Genomic DNA, 23,910 nt, shown 5'->3' on the forward strand with positions numbered 1-23,910 from the left:
GCCACCTACATAAAGTTATTAACCCCTATCCTGCCGATCCCAGACCCCGCCGCAAATAAATTAATTGTTTAACCCCTAAACCGACGCACCCGGAGCCCTACATTACATTTATTAACCCCTATCCTGCCCCCCCTACACCGCCGCCACCTACAGTACATTGATTAACCCCTATTCTACCCCCCCTACACCGCCGCCACTATATTAAATGAATTAACCCCAAAACCTAAGTCTAACCCTAACACCCCCATAACTTAAATATTATTTAAATTAATCTAAATAAATATTCCTATAATTAAATAAATTAATCCTATTTAAAAATAAATACTTTATAACACAAAAAGCAAATGTACAGATAATATAAGATGGAAAAATATACAATCTGTTACACAATGGTCTAGGAACTAATACTCTCCTTTAATTTTGATAGCTGCCTTCTTTCAGTCTCTCCCCAGGAACTGTGATACAATAGAAATATAGTGGTAGATGGCGCTGGTCCTTTTGAATTGTGATCCCTCTGATAACAAAGAGAGACAGGCTTATGTGTATGTTTAAAAGCTAATTAAAAAAGTGCAATAGACTCACTCCATGAGTTGCATATGATCTGCTTGTTAGGAGTATCTCACTCAGGTAACCGGTGCTGTTAATCCCCAAAGGATTCAAAGAAGCTAAGCGTGGAATGGAAACTCCAATGAGAAGTGTATATAGATGTTTATAATAAAATAAGTAGTAACTTACTCCATAAGAATAAGATTTCCGGCCGTCACAGCAAAAAAGGAAGATATTCCAGTTATGATAAAAGAAATTTATTGGCTCTACGCGTTCCAACGTCAAAAGAACGTCTTTTTCAAGAGCAAGTAACAAGTAGGTTAAAACAAGTCAAATTAACAGCACCGGTTACCTGGGTGAGATACTCCTAACAAGCAGATCATATGCAACTCATAGAGTGAGTATATTGCACTTTTTTAATTGGCTTCAGAGGGATCACAATTCTAAAGGACCAGCGCCATCTACCACTATATTTCAAAAATAAATACCTATAAAATAAACCCTAAGATAGCTGCAATATAATTAATAATTACATTATAGCTATTTTAGGGTTTATTTTTATTTTACAGGCAACTTTGTATTTATTTTAACTAGGTACAATAGTTATTAAATAGTTATTAACTATTTAATAGCTGCCTAGCTAAAATAAATACAAAATTACCTGTAAAATAAATCCTAATCTAAGTTACAAATACACCTAACACTACTCTATCAATAAATTAATTAAATAAATTAACTACAATGATCTAAAATACAATTAAATAAACTAAATGTAATGAACAAAATTCTAACAATTTATAAATAGTAGGTTTGTAGCTTGATCCTAAGTTCAATTCATATAGCTTAGATGATTGAAGCAAAAGGATTAAGCATAATTTACTATGAGTAATTGATTTAAGAAGTTTTAAGCTGACATACGCATAAAAACTAAATTAGTGACTAAAAATGGTTTAGTCACATGATATGCATAACACTTATAGAATCACTGCTGGCAAGTATATCATAAGGCTTAATATACTCTGAGAGATAAACAGATTTAAGGCTGAAGTGCGGTTCAAAGTAAAGGTAAACAATAGAAGCACTTACAAGAGAGGTTACTCAGATCTGGGTGTGAGAGGATTTGTACCTGATCAGAGTTTGATGTGCTGTCAGGGTCACTGCTGGGAAGCGTGTGTTGCGTACACTCAGCAGCGCTGACTCGAGTACGTTGACGGATTTTGGCAGAGTGACAAATTCTCTGAAGGGAAGCATGTGCTGCGTCCTCACAGCAGCGTAGTCACATCTAAGATGCCGATGGTAAGGGAAAGCCGCGTGGGCTCAGAGGATCAGCAGGAGAGCGTGAGACTCAGCTGGCAGTCGGAGATAGATGACGTCAGCAGAGTCAGCTATGGGTAATGGCAAGGCGGAGTTCCGTGGTTGGTTTGCTGCAGCAGATTCCGGTTGTAGTAAGGTTTGTATGCATACAATTAAGGTAGAGTAGGTAATTGCACAGAGCAAGGTTTAAGGCTTGAGAGAGGATACAAGATGAGCATAGGAAGTTCATCTGATTCACACATCAATAATCAAGCATTGAACAGGGGTCTCTGATAGTCTTATATAGTGCAATAGTTAAGGTGGACAGCTGTGAGTAAAGGTGGAATCGTGACAGATCCCCCTCTTCAAAGTGACCCTCATGGGGGCACCGAACCAGGTTTGGATGGGTGAAGAATATGAAATTCTCTCAGGAGATCAGGAGCGTGGATGTCACGCAGAGGTATCCAGGAGTCCTCTTCGGGACCATATCCAGACCAACGAACTAAATATTCCACCCGTCTCCATCGGTTGCGGGAATCTAAGATCTTTTCCACCTCAAATTCAGACTGGTCAGCGCACAAAGAGGTATTGGAGTCTTCATCCTCGGTTAAAGAATCCGAACTGCCAGAATAAGGCTTTAAGAGAGATACATGGAAAGACGGATGAATCCGTAGATGACCCGGCAAATGAAGAACAACTGCGTTAGCATTTAGAATTTTCTTTATGCGGAAAGGCCCAAGAAACTGGTTCGCCAGTTTCTTGCAGGGCACTTTTAATTTTAAGTTTTTTGTAGATAACCATACTCTATCACCAGGTTTGTATGGAGGAGGAAGTATATGCTTTTTGTCAAAGTAACGTTTTTGTGTGTCTTTCGCATTTTCTAAATGTTTTTTCAATAGAGGTAAAGAATTCTTCAATTCGGTGAAATACTCAATAGCATAAGGAGATGTAGAAGTGATGTTAGAAGTGGGTATCGTTCTCGGATGGTATCCATAAGAAGCAAAGAAAGGTGACATTTTAGTGGAGGTGTTAACTGAATTATTATAGGCGAATTCTGCCATCGGAAGCCAGTCTAACCAATCATCTTGAACTTGTGAGATGTAGCATCTGAGATACTGTTCCAAGGTTTGGTTTAAACGTTCTGTTAAACCATTTATTTGCGGGTGAAAGGCTGTTGTGAATCTGGGAGAGATTTTCATCAGTCGGCACAATTCCCTCCAGAATCTGGAGGTGAACTGTGTTCCCCTATCTGTAACTATAGAAAGAGGTAGTCCATGCAATTTCACAATATTGGAGATGAAGTAGTTTGCTGTGGTTGTGGCAGTAGGTATCTTCTTAAGAGGAATGAAATGTCCCATACGGGTAAGATGATCGACAACAACTAGGATACAGGTATAATTTTTTGAGGGGGGTAGCTCTACGATGAAATCCATCGATATCATGTGCCAAGGTGCGTCTGGTATGGGTAAATGGTTTATGTGGTACTCGTTTGTTTCGAGAACAAACCTGACAATATGTGATATGGTTACATACGTCTTGCTTCATCTTGAGCCACCAATATTCTCTGTTCAACAAATCAAGGGTTTTAGTTATTCCCGGATGTCCTGATAAAGGGTTGTCATGGAAATGTTGAAGTAATTGTTTTCTCAGTGTTGGTGGTACATATAGACATTTGCCATAATGCAATAAATCAGTCTTCAAATCCTTTTTACATAATGTAGGAATAGTTGGATCATTAAGTTGAGCTGTTAATAGATCAGAATGAAATGAAGTAATAGAGGCTAAGAATTTGTGAGGGGGGGATGATATTTTGTGCCTCTTCTTTTTCTGGAACACTTTGGAAAGTTCTGGATAGAGAATCTGCTTGTGTATTTCTTGATCCTGGTCTATAGTGTATCAGATAATTGAAACGATCCAGAAAAAGGGACCAACGGACCTGTCGTGATGATAACGTTTTGTTTCTTTTAAGGTACTGTAAATTTTTGTGGTCAGTCAAAACCAAGAAGGGTTTGGTTGTGCCTTCTAGAATATGCCTCCAGTGTTCCATGGCGACCTTTATTGCCAGGAGTTCAAGATCACCTACTGAGTAATTCCTTTCTGCAGGTGTTAAAAGTCGTGAATAAAAGGCAACAGGGTGTCGTTCCTGAGATCCAATGCGTTGTTGGGATAAAATGGCCCCAACCCCAATGTTTGAGGCGTCCACTTCTAAAGTATAATCCGCATCTGGATCAGGAAGCTGTAAAATTGGAGCTGTAGTAAAACGTCTTTTCAGATGTTCAAAAGCTTAATTTGCTTCATTCGTCCAACGAAAACTATTCTTTCCTGTTAGTTTAGTTAAGGGTTGAGCAAGGGATGAATATCCCTGAATGAATCTTCTGTAAAAGTTGGAAAATCCGAGGAACTTTTGAAGAGACTTTAGACTGGTAGGAACAGGCCACTCCAAAACAACTTTTACTTTGTCAGGATCCATTTCTATACCATTTGGGGAGATGATATAACCCAGAAATTTGATTGTCTTTACATGGAATTGACACTTCTCTAATTTTGCATAAAGGTGATGTTCCCTTAACCTCATTAAAATCCAACGTACGTGTTTGATGTGATCAGTCATGGACTTCGAATAGATCAAGATGTCATCTAAATATATCACTACGCAAATGTCTAATAAATCCTTGAATATCTCGTTAATGAAAAATTGAAATGTCGCTGGTGCATTTGTCAACCCGAATGGCATAACATTATACTGAAATAAGCCATATCATGTTTTGAAAGCTGTCTTCCACTCATCCCCCTTTCTCATCCGTATGAGATTATATGCCCCTTTCAAATCTAGTTTGGTAAAGATTTGAGCATCAGTTAATCTTTCAAGGAGTTCGGGGATGAGTGGAAGCGGGTAACGTTTTTTCACTGTTATTTCGTTTAAACCTCTATAATCGATAATAGGGCGTAACGTACCATCCTTATTGGTCACAAAGAACATTCCAGCAGCTGCTGGAGAAGTGGAGGTGGATATAAATCCTTTTCTTAAATTTTCGTCAAGATATTCTCTAAGGTATTGCAATTCTTTATTAGACATGGGATATATTTTACCGAAAGGTATAGTAGTGTTAGGTTTAGTGTCTATAGGACAGTCGAATGGCCTATGAGGTGGTAAATTTTCTGCCTCTTTTAGGTTAAACACGTCTGAAAATTCAATATATTCTGAGGGTATCTGAGGTTGTATGTGGTTCAACGAGAGTGTGGGGTAACAAGTAGAGATACAGTATTTAGAGGTGTACTGTAGTGTATTAGTAGCCCAATCTATGTTTGGGTTATGTTGACGTAACCAAGGGTAACCTAAAATAATAGGGTGTATGGAATTGGGTAGTATATCGAATGTGATATATTCAATATGCCCATTACCAGTAGTAGTGAGTAGTGGAATAGTGTGATGTGTTATTGCACCTTTTAAATGAGTGGAACCATCAATAACTTTAACATACACAGGGAATTGCTTTGACACACTGGGTATTTTATTTTTAGTAACATAACTTTGATCCATGAAAATGCCGAAAGCCACTGAATCAATCATGGCTTCATTCCGGAGAAGTTGTTGATCCCACTGCAAAGACAATGAAATGGTTAAGTGTGATATCAATTTAGAGTTTATTTGAGGGTTAACTATCAATATCTTACCCCTCTTCTGGCGCAGTAGATTCGGACAAGTGGATACAGTGTGGTCCTTGTTTCCACAGTACATGCATAGATTCAAATTCCTTCTACGTTGTTTTTCTTCATATGTCAATGGTTCCTTTATTGTTCCGATTTCCATAGGTATAGGACCAGATGTAGGTTTCTCTACTTGGGGTAAGTGGTACTTCTTTGGGTAGGTTTCAGATGGTACCCTTTCGGCATGGCGTTCCCTGAATCTCCTATCCATAGAGATAGAAATCTTTATAAGAGACTCGAGGGTGTCTGGGAACTCAATACGGGAAAGCTCATCCTTTAGATGTTCGGACAGTCCCAGGTGAAACTGGTTTCGTAGGGAGACTGAGTTCCACTGAGACTCCGTGGCCCATAGCTGAAACTCCGCGACGTAGTCTTCAACTGGTCTTTTTCCTTGTTTAAGTGTTCTCAGGTTGTTTTCTGCTGTAAGTTGGGTGTTGCGGTCTTCATACAGTAGGGCCATTGCATTGAAGAAATCCTCCAAAGACCCTAATATGGGATCATTAACTTAAAAAAATGTATCAGCCCATAACCTGGGTTCACCACTTAAATAGGATATCACAGTACATACTTTCACTCTGTCAGAGAAATATGTTTTAGGTTTCATAGAAAACATAAGTAAACAGGCGTTGCGAAATTCGCGAAAACGAGTGCGAACACCTGCAAACACACATGGAGGGTTAATTTTAGGTTCAGGGTGTTCAGAAGCCTTTTGTGTGATGAAGTCATTCAAGATACGCTTTAATGTATTATTTTCATTCTTTAACTCAGTTAAACCCTGAGCCAAAATTTCTACCTTCTGATTTAAACTAGATATTTCATTTGGCATGGCTGCAGGATCCATAATTCAGTGTAAATCCTTAGCACTTTTTTGGGCTTGATTATTCTGTAATGAACAAAATTCTAACAATTTATAAATAGTAGGTTTGTAGCTTGATCCTAAGTTCAATTCATATAGCTTAGATGATTGAAGCAAAAGGATTAAGCATAATTTACTATGAGTAATTGATTTAAGAAGTTTTAAGCTGACATACGCATAAAAACTAAATTAGTGACTAAAAATGGTTTAGTCACATGATATGCATAACACTTATAGAATCACTGCTGGCAAGTATATCATAAGGCTTAATATACTCTGAGAGATAAACAGATTTATGGCTGAAGTGCGGTTCAAAGTAAAGGTAAACAATAGAAGCACTTACAAGAGAGGTTACTCAGTTCTGGGTGTGAGAGGATTTGTACCTGATCAGAGTTTGATGTGCTGTCAGGGTCACTGCTGGGAAGCGTGTGTTGCGTACACTCAGCAGCGCTGACTCGAGTACGTTGACGGATTTTGGCAGAGTGACAAATTCTCTGAAGGGAAGCGTGTGCTGCGTCCTCACAGCAGCGTAGTCACATCTAAGATGCCGATGGTAAGGGAAAGCCGCGTGGGCTCAGAGGATCAGCAGGAGAGCGTGAGACTCAGCTGGCAGTCGGAGATAGATGACGTCAGCGGAGTCAGCTATGGGTAATGGCAAGGCAGAGTTCTGTGGTTGGTTTGCTGCAGCAGATTCCGGTTGTAGTAAGGTTTGTATGCATACAATTAAGGTAGAGTAGGTAATTGCACAGAGCAAGGTTTAAGGCTTGAGAGAGGATACAAGATGAGCACAGGAAGTTCATCTGATTCACACATCAATAATCAAGCATTGAACAGGGGTCTCTGATAGTCTTATATAGTGCAATAGTTAAGGTGGACAGCTGTGAGTAAAGGTGGAATCGTGACACTAAACTATATTACAAAAACAAACACTAAATTACAAAAAATAAAAAAATATTACAAGAAGTTTAATCTAATTACACCTAATCTAAGCCCCCTAATAAAATAAAAAAGCCCCCCAAAATAATACAATTCCCTACCCTAAATTAAATTACAAATAGCCCTTAAAAGGGCCTTTTGCGGGGCATTGCCCCAAAGTAATCAGTTCTTTTACCAGCCCTTAAAACGACTTTTTGCGGGGGAATTGCCCCAAAGTAATCAGCTCTTTTACCTGTAAAAGAAATAAATACAATACCCCCCCAACATTACAACCCACCACCCACACACCCCCTACTCTAAAACCGACCCGATCCCCCCTTAAAAAACCTAACACTACCCCATTGAAGATCACCCTACCTTGAGCCGTCTTCACTCAGCCGGGCCGAACTCTTCATCCGATCCGGGCACAAGTGGTCCTCCAGCTGGGCAGAAGTCTTCATCCGATCGGGGCAGAAGAGGTCCTCCATCCAGCAGAAGTCTTCATCCAAGCGGCATCTTCTATCTTCATACTTCCGGTGATGAGCGGCTCCATCTTGAAGACCTTGCGGAACATCCTCCTCGGCCGACGACTACCCGACGAATGACTGGTCCTTTAAATGACGTCATCCAAGATGGCGTCCCTCGAATTCCGATTGGCTGATAGGATTCTGTCAGCCAATCGTAATTAAGGTAGGAAAAATCCGATTGGTTGATTTAATCAGCCAATCGGATTGAACTTCAATCCGATTGGCTGATTGGATCAGCCAATAGAATTGACGTTGCATTCTATTGGCTGATCCAATCAGCCAATCGGATTGAACTTCAATCCGATTGGCTGATTACATCAGCCAATCGGATTTTTCCTACCTTAATTCTGATTGGCTGACAGAATCCTATCAGCCAATCGGAATTCGAGGGACGCCATCTTGGACGTCATTTAAAGGAACCGTCATTCGTCGTTAGTCCGTCGTGCTGGAAGGATGCTCCGTGCCGGAGGTCTTCAAGATGGAGCCGCTCATCACCGGAAGGATGAAGATAGAAGATGCCGCTTGGATGAAGACTTCTGCTGGATGGAGGACCTCTTCTGCCCCGATCGGATGAAGACTTCTGCCCAGCTGGAGGACCACTTGTGCCCGGATCGGATGAAGAGTTCGGCCCGGCTGAGTGAAGACGGCTCAAGGTAGGGTGATCTTCAATGGGGTAGTGTTAGGTTTTAGAGTAGGGGTGTGTGGGTGGTGGGTTGTAATGTTGGGGGGGGTATTGTATTTATTTTTTTTACAGGTAAAAGAGCTGAATACTTTGGGGCAATGCCCCGCAAAAAGCCCTTTTAAGGGCTGGTAAAAGAGCTGGTTACTTTGGGGCAATGCCCCGCAAAAGGCCCTTTTAAGGGCTATTTGTAATTTAGTTTAGGGTAGGGAATTTTATTATTTTGGGGGGCTTTTTTATTTTATTAGGGGGCTTAGATTAGGTGTAATTAGATTAAACTTCTTGTAATATTTTTTTATTTTTTGTAATTTAGTGTTTGTTTTTGTAATATAGTTTAGTTTATTTAATTGTATTTTATTTTAGATCATTGTAGTTAATTTATTTAATTAATTTATTGATAGTGTAGTGTTAGGTGTATTTGTAACTTAGGTTAGGATTTATTTTACAGGTAATTTTGTAATTATTTTATCTAGGTAGTTATTAAATAGTTGATAACTAATTAATAACTATTGTACCTAGTTAAAATAAATACAAAGTTGCCTGTAAAATAAAAATAAACCCTAAAATAGCTACAATGTAATTATTAGTTATATTGTAGCTATCTTAGGGTTTATTTTATAGGTAAGTATTTATTTTTAAATAGGATTATTTTATTTAATTATAGGAATATCTATTTAGATTAATTTAAATAATATTTAAGTTAGGGGGGTGTTAGGGTTAGACTTAGGTTTTGGGGTTAATTCATTTAATATAGTGGCGGCGGTGTAGGGGGGTAGATTAGGGGTTAATCAATGTACTGTAGGTGGCGGCGGTGTAGGGGGGGCAGGATAGGGGTTAATAAATGTAATGTAGGTGGCGGAGGGCTCCGGGTGTGGCGGTTTAGGGGTTAAACAATTAATTTATTTGCGGCGGGGTCCGGGATCGGCAGGATAGGGGTTAATAACTTTATGTAGGTGGTGGCGGTAAAGGGGGCGGCAGATTAGGGCTTAATAAGTATAATGTAGGTGGCGGTGGGGTCCGGGAGCGGCGGTTTAGGGGTTAATGTATTTATTATAGTTGCGGTGGGATCCGGGAGCGGTGATTTAGGGGTTAATAAGTTTATTATAGTTGCTGCGGGGTCCGGGAGCGGCGGTTTAGGGGGTAATAAGTTTATTATAGTTGCGGCGGGGTCCGGGAGCAGCGGTTTAGGGGTTAATAATTTTATTATAGTGGCGGCGGGGTCCGGGAGCAGCGGTTTAGCGGGTAATAAGTTTCTTTAGGAGTGGGGGGCTCCTGGAGCGGCGGTTTAGGGGGTAAAACTGTATAGTATAGTGTGGGTGCTTAGTGACAGGCTAGCAAGAAAGCTGCAAAGAAGCCGATGAGCAGCGAGATCGATGACTGTTAGTTAACAACAGTCCGCTGCTCATCGCACCGTACTTGGTGTGCGGCTTCTTGACAGCTTTTTTGATAACTCTGGCGAACGTATTTAGGTCCGTGGCGGCGATGTTAGGAGAGCGTATTGGGGCTGTCGAATGCAGGTAAGTAGACGGCTTGATACATAGGGGCCATTGTATCAACAACATCGTAGTCTGACTACTATGCTGCAAAGCGCTGCGCAAAGAAGTATGCAATGAATTTAATACATTCTATACTATGGCGACAATGTATACTACATTTTATACAGGGGGGGTGTCAATCAACCCGATCGTACTCGATCGGGTTGATTTCCGCCGATGTCTGTCCGCCTGCTCAGAGCAGGCGGACAGGTTATGGAGCAGCGGTCTTTGTGACCGCTGCTTTATAACTGCTGTTTCTGGTGAGCCTGCATACTGGGGTGAGCTTGATACATATGCCCCGATGTATCGTAATAAGACTCAAACACATGCGCAAACATAGAACTGAAGAACACGCTGCGCATAGAATGATGTAGAGAGTGGAAAGTAGCGCTCTCTACGTCAGTAAATGAATAGAGCAGGAAGTAATGTCGGGGGCAGAGTAAATATCGATAACGTGATGTAATAATGTATAAAATTTAAAAAACGGTTGCCTTAAAAAACAAAAACAGCGATCGTTTGTTTTAAGACCTCTGCTCCTTAACTCATCCGCCACCTCTGAGGCGACGGACAGCAATCAGCCAGATCGGATACTACCGGGTTGATTGACATCCCCTGCTAGAGGCCGATTGGCTGAGAATGTGCAGGGGGCGGCATTGCACAAGCAGATCACCAGAGCATTTATCGATGTGCGGCAGATATAGTCTCCTACAGCGGGTCATGTCCGTCAGCACAATGGTAAATCGGCCCCTAAGCCTCTGTAGACTGCCCCCTTATTTCAGTTCTTTTAAAAGACTTGCAATTTAGCCAATAAGTGTTGACTCCTAGGTAACTCCACAGGCATGAGCAAAATGTTATCTATATGGCACACATGAACTAACACCCTCTAGTTGTGAAAAAAATGGCAAAGTTCATTCAGATAAGAGGTGGCCTTTAAGGTCTAAGAAATTAGCATATGAACCTACCTAGGTTTAGCTTTCAACTAAGAATGTCAAGAGAACAAAGCAAAATTGATGATAAAAGTAAATTGGAAAGTTGTTTAAAATGACATGTCCTAAATGAATCGTGAAAGTTTATTTTTGACTAGACTGTCCCTTTAAATAGCGGGTTTTGTGCTTTGAAACCACAGCCTATTACAAGGGGTTGACATTGCAGGTAAAATGAGATCTTATTATGTTATCACTTTGTGTACACACACTTACTTCCTTATCTTATATCTGTTTGTAAACCAAACCCCAATACTTAGAGAGAACAATGGAAAATTATAATTTTATTAGTTATCTCTTCTATCCTCCCCTGAGAGTGTAGTTTTTTTCTGCTGGCTGTGATTACATTGCCTATCAATAACTTGGCGTTAAAGGGACAGTCAACACCAGAATTTTTGTTGTTTTAAAAGATAGATAATCCCTTAATTTCCCATTCCCCAGTTTTGCATAACCAACACAGTTATAATTATACACTTTTTACCTCTGTGATTACCTTGTATCTAAGCTTCTGCAGACTGCCCCCTTAATTCAGTTCTTTTGACAGACTTGCATTTTAGCCAATTAGTGCTCACTCCTCGGTAAATTCACGTGCATGAGCTCAGTGTTATCTATATGAAACATGTGAATTAACGCCCTCTAGTGGGGAAAAACTGTCAAATGCCGAGGCGGCCTTCAAGATCTAAGAAATTAGCATATGAACCTCCTAGGTTTAGCTTTCAACTAAGAATACCAAAAGAACAAAGCAAAATTGGTGATAAAAGTAAATTGGAAAATTGTTTAAAATGACATTCCTTATTGGAATCATGAAAGTTTTTTTGTTCGTGATTATCCCTTTAAGTCCAAAAACTTTCAGTATTGGTGAGCAAACCACAGGCTAAATCAGCTATTTCAAATGCTGAAATAAGGGTAAAGGAGCTACTTATAAACAATACAATACTCTGCAGCAGTTAAAAACAGAATTTATGCTTACCTGATAAATTACTTTCTCCAACGGTGTGTCCGGTCCACGGCGTCATCCTTACTTGTGGGAATATCTCTTCCCCAACAGGAAATGGCAAAGAGTCCCAGCAAAGCTGGCCATATAGTCCCTCCTAGGCTCCGCCCACCCCAGTCATTCGACCGACGGACAGGAGGAAAAAATAGGAGAAACCATAGGGTGTCGTGGTGACTGTAGTTAGAGAAAATAATTCATCAGACCTGATTAAAAAACCAGGGCGGGCCGTGGACTGGACACACCGTTGGAGAAAGTAATTTATCAGGTAAGCATAAATTCTGTTTTCTCCAACATTGGTGTGTCCGGTCCACAGCGTCATCCTTACTTGTGGGAACCAATACCAAAGCTTTAGGACACGGATGAAGGGACGGAGCAAATCAGGTTACCTAAACGGAAGGCACCACGGCTTGCAAAACCTTTCTCCCAAAAATAGCCTCCGAAGAAGCAAAAGTATCTAATTTGTAGAATTTGGCAAAAGTGTGCAGTGAAGACCAAGTCGCTGCCTTACATATCTGATCAACAGAAGCCTCGTTCTTGAAGGCCCATGTGGAAGCTACAGCCCTAGTGGAGTGAGCTGTGATTCTTTCAGGAGGCTGCCGTCCGGCAGTCTCATAAGCCAATCGGATGATGCTTTTAAGCCAAAAAGAAAGAGAGGTAGAAGTTGCTTTTTGACCTCTCCTTTTACCAGAATAGACGACAAACAGAGAAGAAGTTTTTCTGAACTCTTTCGTAGCTTTTAAGTAGAATTTTAGAGCACGGACTACATCTAAATTGTGTAGCAAACGTTCCTTCTTCGGACACAAAGAAGGTACAACTATCTCCTGATTAATATTTTTGTTGGAAACAACCTTTGGTAGAAAACCAGGCTTAGTACGCAAAACAACCTTATCTGAATGGAACACCAGATAGGGCGGAGTACACTGTAGAGCAGATAACTCAGAAACTCTTCTAACAGAAGAAATAGCAACCAAAAACAAAACTTTCCAAGATAACAACTTAATATCTATGGAATGTAAAGGTTCAAACGGAACCCCTTGAAGAACTGAAAGAACTAGATTTAAACTCCATGGAGGAGTCAAAGGTCTGTAAACAGGCTTGATCCTAACCAAAGCCTGAACAAATGCTTGAACATCTGGCACAACTGCCAGTCGTTTGTGTAGTAAGACAGATAAAGCAGAAATCTGTCCCTTTAGAGAACTCGCAGATAATCCCTTATCCAAACCTTCTTGCAGAAAGGAAAGAATCCTAGGAATTTTTATCCTATTCCATGGGAATCCCTTGGATTCACACCAGCAGATATATCTTTTCCATATTTTATGGTAAATCTTTCTAGTTACCGGTTTTCTGGCTTGAACCAGAGTATCTATCACGGAATCTGAAAACCCACGCTTTGATAGAATCAAGCGTTCAATCTCCAAGCCGTCAGCTGGAGGGAGACCAGATTTGGATGTTCGAATGGACCCTGTACAAGAAGGTCCTGTCTCAAAGGTAGCTTCCGTGGTGGAACCGATGACATATTCACCAGGTCTGCATGCCAAGTCCTGCGTGGCCACGCAGGAGCTATCAATATCACCGAGGCCCTCTCCAGTTTGATCCTGGCTACCAGCCTGGGAATGAGAGGAAACGGTGGAAACACATAAGCTAGGTTGAAGGTCCAAGGCGCTACTAGTGCATCCACTAGAGTCGCCTTGAGATCCCTGGATCTGGACCCGTAGCAAGGAACCTTGAAGTTCTGATGAGACGCCATCAGATCCATATCTGGAATGCCCCATAGTTGCGTCGACTGGGCAAAAATCTCCGGGTGGAGTTCCCACTCCCCCGGATGGAATGTCTGACGACTCAAATAATCCGCTTCCCAGTTCTCCACACCTGGAATGTGGATCGCAGATAGGTGGCAGGAGTGATTCTCCGCCCATTTTATTATTTTGGTCACTTCTTTCATCGCCAGGGAACCCCTTGTTCCCCCCTGATGATTGATATACGCAACAGTCGTCATGTTGTCTGATTGGAATCTTATGAATCTGGCCTTTGCTAGCTGAGGCCAAGCCCTGAGAGCATTGAATATCGCTCTTAGTTCCAGAATGTTTATCGGGAGAAGAGACTCTTCCCGAGACCATAGTCCCTGAGCTTTCAGGGATTCCCAGACCGCGTCCCAACAGCCCACTAGGCTGGCGTCGGTCGTGACGATGACCCACTCTGGACTGCGGAAGCTCATTCCCTGGGACAGGTGATCCTGGGTTAGCCACCAACGGAGTGAGTCTCTGGTCTTCTGATCTACTTGAATCACTGGAGACAAGTCTGAATAGTCCCCATTCCACTGTTTCAGCATGCACAGTTGTAATGGTCTTAGATGAATTCGCGCAAAGGGAACTATGTCCATTGCTGCAACCATCAATCCTACTACTTCCATGCACTGAGCTACGGAAGGACGAGGAATAGAATGAAGAACTTGACAAGCGTTTAGAAGTTTTGACTTTCTGACTTCTGTCAAGAAAATACTCATTTCTAAGGAATCTATTATTGTTCCCAAGAAGGGAACTCTTGTTGACGGAGACAGGGAACTTTTTTCTATGTTCACCTTCCATCTGTGAGATCTGAGAAAGGCCAGAACGATGTCTGAGTGAGCCTTTGCCTTTGAAAGAGACGACGCTTGTATTAGAATGTCGTACGGTACTACTGCAATGCCCCTTGGTCTTAGAACCGCTAGAAGGGATCCGAGTACCTTTGTGAAAATCCTTGGAGCAGTGGCTAACCCGAATGGGAGGGCCACAAACTGGTAATGTTTGTCCAGAAAGGCGAACCTTAGGAACTGATGATGTTCTTTGTGGATAGGGATATGTAGATACTCATCCTTTAGATCCACGGTAGTCATAAATTGACCTTCCTGGATTGTGGGTAGAATCGTTCGAATGGTTTCCATCTTGAACGATGGTACTCTGAGAAATTTGTTTAGGATCTTTAAGTCCAGGATTGGTCTGAAAGTTCCCTCTTTTTTGGGAACTACAAACAGATTTGAGTAAAATCCCATTCCTTGTTCCGCCGTTGGAACTGGGTGTATCACTCCCATCTTTAACAGGTCTTCTACACAATGTAAGAATGCCTGTCTCTTTATTTGGTTTGAGGATAAGTGAGACATGTGGAACCTTCCCCTTGGGGGTAGTTCCTTGAATTCCAGAAGATAACACTGAGAAACTATTTCTAGCGTCCAGGGATCCTGAACATCTCTTGCCCAAGCCTGAGCAAAGAGAGAGAGTCTGCCCCCCACTAGATCCGGTCCCGGATCGGGGGCTACTCCTTCATGCTGTTTTGTTAGCAGCAGCAGGCTTCTTGGCCTGCTTACCCTTGTTCCAGCCTTCCATCAGTTTCCAGGCTGGTTTGGTCTGTGAGGTATTACCCTCTTGCTTAGAGGATGCAGAATTAGAGCCCGGTCCGTTCCTGAAATTACGAAAGGAACGAAAATTAGACTTATTCTTGGCTTTGAAAGGCCTATCTTGTGGGAGGGCGTGGCCCTTTCCCCCAGTGATGTCTGAGATAATCTCTTTCAATTCTGGCCCAAAGAGAGTTTTACCCTTGAAGGGGATATTAAGCAGTTTTGTCTTGGATGATACATCTGCTGACCAAGACTTTAGCCAAAGCGCTCTGCGCGCCACAATTGCAAACCCTGAATTTTTCGCCGCTAATCTAGCTATTTGTAAAGCGGCATCTAAAATAAAAGAGTTAGCCAACTTAAGTGCGTGAACTCTGTCCATAACCTCCTCATATGGAGTCTCTCTACTGAGCGACTTTTCTAGTTCCTCGAACCAGAACCACGCTGCTGTAGTGACAGGAACAATGCACGAAATGGGTTGAAGAAGGTAACCTTGCTGTACAAAAATCTTTTTAAGCAAACCCTCCAATTTTTTATCCATAGGATCTTTGAAGGCACAATTATCCTCGATAGGAATAGTAGTGCGCTTGTTTAGAGTAGAAACTGCCCCCTCGACCTTAGGGACTGTCTGCCATAAGTCCTTTCTGGGGTCGACCATAGGAAATAATTTCTTAAATATAGGAGGGGGAACAAAAGGTATGCCGGGCTTCTCCCATTCCTTATTCACTATGTCCGCCACCCGCTTGGGTATTGGAAATGCGTCGGGGTGCACCGGAACCTCTAGGAACTTGTCCATCTTGCATAATTTTTCTGGAATGACCAGGTTGTCACAATCATCCAGAGTAGATAACACCTCCTTAAGCAGTGCGCGGAGATGTTCTAATTTAAATTTAAATGTCACAACATCAGGTTCAGCCTGTTGGGAAATTTTTCCTTAATCTGAAATTTCCCCATCTGACAAAACCTCCCTCATGGCCCCTTCAGATTGGTGTGAGGGTATGACAGAACAATTATCATCAGCGCCCTCCTGCTCTTCAGTGTTTAAAACAGAGCAATCGCGCTTTCTCTGATATGCAGGCATCTTGGATAATATATTTCCTATGGAGTTATCCATTACAGCCGTCAATTGTTGTATGGTAATAAGCATTGGCGCGCTAGAAGTACTAGGGGCCTCCTGCGTGGGCAAAACTGGCGTAGACACAGAAGGAGATGATGTAGAACCATGTCTACTCCCTTCATCTGATGAATCATCTTGGGCAACTTCATTATCTGTGACAGTACTGTCCTTACTTTGTTTGGACGCTTTGGCACAATTATCACATAATTTAGAAGGGGGAGACACATTGACTTTCATACATATAGAACATAGCTTATCTGAAGGCACAGACATGTTAAACAGGCTTAAACTTGTCAGTAAAACACAAAACCGTTTTAAAACAAAACCGTTACTGTCTCTTTAAATTTTAAACAGAGCACACTTTATTACTGAATATGTGAAAAAATATGAAGGAATTGTTCAAAAATTACCAAAATTTCACCACAGTGTCTAACATAGTGCCTGACGTTAAAAAACGTTCCCCAAGTTTATAAGTGTGAAATACCAGCATAAACATGTATAAAATGCCCAAATAAAGCAATCGATTTTGCCCATAAAAGTGTCTACCAGTTTTATAGCCCATATTAAGCCCTTTATTCTGCTTGAAACTAAGAAAATGGCTTACCGGTCCCCATGAGGGGAAATGACAGCCTTCCAGCATTACACAGTCTTGTTAGAAATATGGCTAGTCATACCTTAAGCAGAAAAGTCTGCTAACTGTTTCCCCCAACTGAAGTTACTTCATCTCAACAGTCCTATGTGGAAACAGCAATCGATTTTAGTTACTGTCTGCTAAAATCATCTTCCTCTCACAAACAGAATTCTTCATCCTTTTCTGTTTCAGAGTAAATAGTACATACCAGCACTATTTTAAAATAACAAACTCTTGATAGTAGAATAAAAAACTACAACTAAACACCACATACTCTTAACCATCTCTGTGGAGATGTTGCCTGTGCAACGGCAAAGAGAATGACTGGGGTGGGCGGAGCCTAGGAGGGACTATATGGCCAGCTTTGCTGGGACTCTTTGCCATTTCCTGTTGGGGAAGAGATATTCCCACAAGTAAGGATGACGCCGTGGACCGGACACACCAATGTTGGAGAAATAGATAATTTGGAACAAATTAAAGGGGAGAAAAAAAATTGGGAAAACTGTTTCTTTAAGCACATTCAACAAAGTTCTCTTAGAATATATGTAGTAGTGGTCATGATTTGTTTGCAGCGGAGAGCAAGTACTGGACCTGTATGCAATAGTATATGATTTGATAATAGAAGCCAAGGACTGACTGCCAAACCAGAGTCTCAAAGGTCCGGATCTGGGCTGGAAATTAAAAAGTACAGTATGAGGTGGTTCACTATCGCAGACTCAGATATTGCGACCGAACATGGCGGCCGCCCAGAACATATCATTTTGTTGCATGTTTTACATATTTTTAAAATGTTTAATATTTTTTACTACTAGTTCAAAAGGGATTTTTCTTCCTTCATGAACCGCATAAATATTAAAGGGACACTGAACCCAAATTTTTTCATTTGTGATTCAGATAGAGCATGCAATTTTAAGCAACTTTCTAATTTACTCCTATTATCACATTTTCTTCATTCTCTTGCTGTTTTTATTTGAAAAGCATTTTATTTGAAACATCAGCTGTTTCACAAATTTGGCAGTAATGCGATTGTGTGCCAGCGTCATCACATACCTGGCCGCATACGTCACTGCTACAATATTTAGAGCTGTGAAATTCCGGGACCCTTTCTAGAGCGCATGCGTGGGATTTTGTATCAGAAACGGTGCGCTCATGGAAAGCTGTCATTGTGTTTCATACATCTCCAATTCATTGTTCTCTTTGTTAATCAACCAATAGATTTAGGGCTAGATTTATTAAGCCCCTACGGCAGCAAGTTCTCTCAAGAACTTGCTCGCCGGGATTTATCAAGCAGAGGTCACCAGACCGCTGCTTCCCTAACATCTACGCCACCTCTATTGTTGCGAAATTCAATCTCCTCGGTCGAGTCCGACCGAGGAGCTTGACAGCTCCTGCCCGTGCGTGATTGGCTGTGCGCGGGCAGGGGGCGGGATTGCATGCGAGCGCAAAATTGCGCTCGTGTGCAATATTAATTACCTGCGGGTAATTTCGCCCCGCCATAGGCGAGCTGAAGCGTACAGGGGCAAATAAATCTAGCCCTTACTGCTGCAAAAAATGTTTAAACAGGTTGTAATATCATCCAATAAAAATTTGTTGCAGCAGTAAATCTATTGGTTGATTAACAAAGAGAACAATGAATTGGCTCACACAAAACTTCATTCAAACAGATCTGAAAACATAAAAAAGTTATATTTATTTTAAGGGTTTATCGGCCTGTTGAAAATGAAAACTATAATTTCTACTCAAGGGAAACGGTAAAAGGAGGGAAGGGGAAAATTGTTTATGTTAAAGTAGAGCTGAGAGAATGTGGGACAGACTATCAGAGAACAAGAACGGAAAGACCTGAGAAAATAAAGTGTATAATACCTGAGATCCATAGTATGAATGCAGCATATAATGTATATAGTATAATATTTAATAATGTTTATTTTTTATTTTTCTGTAGGTTTCATGGTCGCAAACAGCAACTCCCAATAAAATAGAAGAAGGTATAGTGCATATGCATAACAATTATGGAGATGTACTGTCTACATTATGGAGGTGTGTTCATTGCATGATGGAGATGTGATATCTTTATGATGGAGACGTGATCTCTGCATTATTGAAATGTGATCTCTGTATGATAGAAATGTGATCTCTGTATGATAGAAATGTGATCTCTGTATCATAGAAATGTGATCTCTGTATGATAGAAATGTGATCTCTGCATGATAGAAATATGATCTCTGTATCATAGAAATGTGATCTCTGTATGATAGAAATGTGATCTCTGTATGATAGAAATGTGATCTCTGTATGATGGAGGTGTGGTCTCTGTATGATGGAAATGTGATCTCTAAATGATGGAGATGGGATCTATGTGTGATGGAGACGGGATCTATCTGTGATGGAGACGGGATCTATCTGTGATGGAGACGGGATCTATGTGTGATGGAGACGGGATCTATGTGTGATGGAGACAGGAACTATGTGTGATGGTGGTGTGATCTTTGTTTGATGAAGATGGCGATATCTGTATGATGGAGGTGTGATCTCTCTATATAAAATTGTAATTTATCTGTGACAGAGACACGATCTCTGTATACTAAAGATATGCTTGGTACATGATGGGGATGTGATGATAGAGGTGGGATCAATTTATGACTGAGATTTTATTACTTTATAATGCAGTTCTGATCTCTGATGGAGATACAGTGTCTATATAATGCAGATGTTATCTCTGTATGATGGAGATACGGTGTCTATATAATGCAGATGTTATCTCTGTGTGATGGAGATACGGTGTCTATATAATGCAGATGTTATCTCTGTATGATGGAGATACGGTGTCTATATAATGCAGATGTTATCTCTGTATGATGGAGATACAGTGTCTATATAATGCAGATGTTTTCTCTGTATGATGGAGATACGGTGTCTATATAATGCAGATGTTATCTCTGTGTGATGGAGATACAGTGTCTATATAATGCAGATGTTATCTCTGTGTGATGGAGATACAGTGTCTATATAATGCAGATGTTATCTCTGTGTGATGGAGATACAGTGTCTATATAATGCAGATGTTATCTCTGTATGATGGAGATACAGTGTCTATATAATGTAGATGTTATCTCTGTATGATGTAGATACAGTGTCTGTATAATGCAGATGTTATCTCTGTATGATGGAGATACGGTGTCTATATAATGCAGATGTTATCTCTGTATGATGGAGATACAGTGTCTATATAATGCAGATGTTATCTCTGTATGATGGAGATACAGTGTCTATATAATGCAGATGTTATCCCTGTATGATGGAGATACAGTGTCTATATAATGCAGATGTTATCTCTGTATGATGGAGATACTGTGTCTATATAATGCAGATGTTATCTCTGTGTGATAGAGATACTGTGTCTATATAATGCAGATGTTATCTCTGTGTGATAGAGATTCGGTGTCTATATAATGCAGATGTTATCTCTGTATGATAGATATACGGTGTCTATATAATGCAGATGTTATCTCTGTATGATGGAGATACGGTGTCTATATAATGCAGATGTTATCTCTGTATGATGGAGATATGGTGTCTATATAATGCAGATGTTATCTCTGTATGATGGAGATACTGTGTCTATATAATGCAGATGTTATCTCTGTGTGATGGAGATAAGGTGTCTATATAATGCAGATGTTATCTCTGTATGATGGAGAGACAGTGTCTATATAATGTAGATGTTATCTCTGTATGATGGAGATACGGTGTCTATATAATGCAGATATTATCTCTGTATGATGGAGATCCAGTGTCTATATAATGCAGATGTTATCTCTGTGTGATAGAGATACGGTGTCTATATAATGCAGATGTTATCTCTGTATGATGGAGATACTGTGTCTATATAATGCAAATGTTAACTCTGTATGATAGAGATACAGTGTCTATATAATGCAGATGTAATCTCTATATGATGGAGATACGGTGTCTATATAATGCAGATGTTATCTCTGTATGATGGAGATACGGTGTCTATACAATGCAGATGTTATCTCTGTGTGATGGAGATAAGGTGTCTATATAATGCAGATGTTATCTCTGTATGATGGAGAGACAGTGTCTATATAATGTAGATGTTATCTCTGTATGATGTAGATACAGTGTCTGTATAATGCAGATGTTATCTCTGTATGATAGAGATACGGTGTCTATATAATGCAGATGTTATCTCTGTATGATGGAGATACGGTGTCTATATAATGCAGATGTTATCTCTGTATGATGGAGATACAGTGTCTATATAATGCAGATGTTACCTCTGTATGATGGTGATACGGTGTCTATATAATGCAGATGTTATCTCTGTATGATGGAGATACGGTGTCTATATAATGCAGATGTTATCTCTGTATGATGGAGATACAGTGTCTATATAATGCAGATGTAATCTCTGTATGATGGAGATACGGTGTCTATATAATGCAGATGTTATCTCTGTATGATAGAGATACGGTGTCTATATAATGCAGATGTTATCTCTGTGTGATGGAGATACAGTGTCTATATAATGCAGATGTTATCTCTGTGTGATGGAGATACGGTGTCTATATAATGCAGATGTTATCTCTGTGTGATGGAGATACAGTGTCTATATAATGCAGATGTTATCTCTGTATGATGGAGATACAGTGTCTATATAATGCAGATGTTATCTCTGTGTGATGGAGATACGGTGTCTATATAATGCAGATGTTATCTCTGTGTGATAGAGATACGGTGTCTATATAATGCAGATGTTATCTCTGTATGATGGAGATACGGTGTCTATATAATGCAGATGTTATCTCTGTATGATGGAGATACGGTGTCTATATAATGCAGATGTTACCTCTGTATGATGGAGATATGGTGTCTATATAATGCAGATGTTATCTCTGTATGATGGAGATACAGTGTCTATATAATGCAGATGTTATCTCTGTATGATGGAGATACGGTGTCTATATAATGCAGATGTTATCTCTGTATGATGGAGATATGGTGTCTATATAAAGCAGATGTTATCTCTATGTGATGGAGATACGGTGTCTATATAATGGAGATGTTATCTCTGTATGATAGAGATACAGTGTCTATATAATGCAGATGTTATGTCTGTATGATGGAGATACGGTGTCTATATAATGCTGATGTTATCTCTGTATGATGGAGATACAGTGTCTTTATAATGCAGATGTTATCTCTGTATGATGAAGATACAGTGTCTATATAATGCAGATGTTATCTCTGTGTGATGGAGATACGGTGTCTATATAATGCAGATGTTATCTCTGTATGATAGAGATACGGTGTCTATATAATGCAGATGTTATCTCTGTATGATAGAGATACAGTGTCTATATAATGCAGATGTTATCTCTGTGTGATGGAGATACGGTGTCTATATAATGCAGATGTTATCTCTGTGTGATGGAGATACAGTGTCTATATAATGCAGATGTTATCTCTGTATGATAGAGATACGGTGTCTATATAATGCAGATGTTATCTCTGTATGATGGAGATACGGTGTCTATATAATGCAGATGTTATCTCTGTGTGATGGAGATACGGTGTCTATATAATGCAGATGTTATCTCTGTATGATGGAGATACGGTGTCTATATAATGCAGATGTTATCTCTGTGTGATGGAGATACGGTGTCTATATAATGCAGATGTTATCTCTGTATGATGGAGATACAGTGTCTATATAATGCAGATGTTATCTCTGTGTGATGGAGATACAGTATCTATATAATGCAGATGTTATCTCTGTATGATAGAGATACAGTGTCTATATAATGCAGATGTTATCTCTGTGTGATAGAGATACGGTGTCTATATAATGCAGATGTTATCTCTGTATGATGGAGATACGGTGTCTATATAATGCAGATGTTATCTCTGTATGATGGAGATACGGTGTCTATATAATGCAGATGTTATCTCTGTGATGGAGATACAGTGTCTATATAATGCAGATGTTATCTCTGTGTGATGGAGATACGGTGTCTATATAATGCAGATGTTATCTCTGTGTGATAGAGATACGGTGTCTATATAATGCAGATGTTATCTCTGTATGATGGAGATACGGTGTCTATATAATGCAGATGTTATCTCTGTATGATGGAGATACGGTGTCTATATAATGCAGATGTTATCTCTTTGTGATGGAGATACAGTGTCTATATAATGCAGATGTTATGTCTGTATGATGGAGATACTGTGTCTATATAATGCAGATGTTTTCTCTGTATGATGGAGATACGGTGTCTATATAATGCAGATGTTATCTCTGTATGATAGAGATACGGTGTCTATATAATACAGATGTTATCTCTGTATGATGGAGATAGGGTGTCTATATAATGCAGATGTTATCTCTGTATGATAGAGATACGGTGTCTATATAATGCAGATGTTATCTCTGTATGATAGAGATACGGTATCTATATAATGCAGATGTTATCTCTGTATGATGGAGATACGGTGTCTATATAATGCAGATGTTATCTCTGTGTGATGGAGATACAGTGTCTATATAATGCAGATGTTATCTCTGTGTGATAGAGATACGGTGTCTATATAATGCAGATGTTATCTCTGTATGATGGAGATACAGTGTCTATATAATGCAGATGTTATCTCTGTATGATGGAGATACGGTGTCTATATAATGCTGATGTTATCTCTGTGTGATAGAGATACGGTGTCTATATAATGCAGATGTTA

At 40.1% G+C, this 23,910-nt stretch overlaps 1 protein-coding gene across 2 annotated transcripts in view; it reads left to right on the forward strand.

Moving 5' to 3' along the window:
• VEGFB (vascular endothelial growth factor B) overlaps window positions 1-23,910 on the forward strand; it is a 208,366-nt gene that overhangs the window by 114,157 nt on the left and 70,299 nt on the right. For both annotated transcript variants that reach the window (XM_053720059.1, XM_053720058.1), the window contains exon 2: window positions 19,094-19,136. Coding sequence is in view for 1 of the 2 variants with exons in the window: in XM_053720058.1 (XP_053576033.1) it covers window positions 19,094-19,136 (43 nt within the window). In the remaining variant the exon portion in view is untranslated. The remainder of the gene's footprint in view (window positions 1-19,093; window positions 19,137-23,910) is intronic.

The sequence above is a fragment of the Bombina bombina genome, chromosome 7 (assembly GCF_027579735.1).
Source record: "Bombina bombina isolate aBomBom1 chromosome 7, aBomBom1.pri, whole genome shotgun sequence".
NCBI classification, from domain to species: domain Eukaryota; kingdom Metazoa; phylum Chordata; class Amphibia; order Anura; family Bombinatoridae; genus Bombina; species Bombina bombina.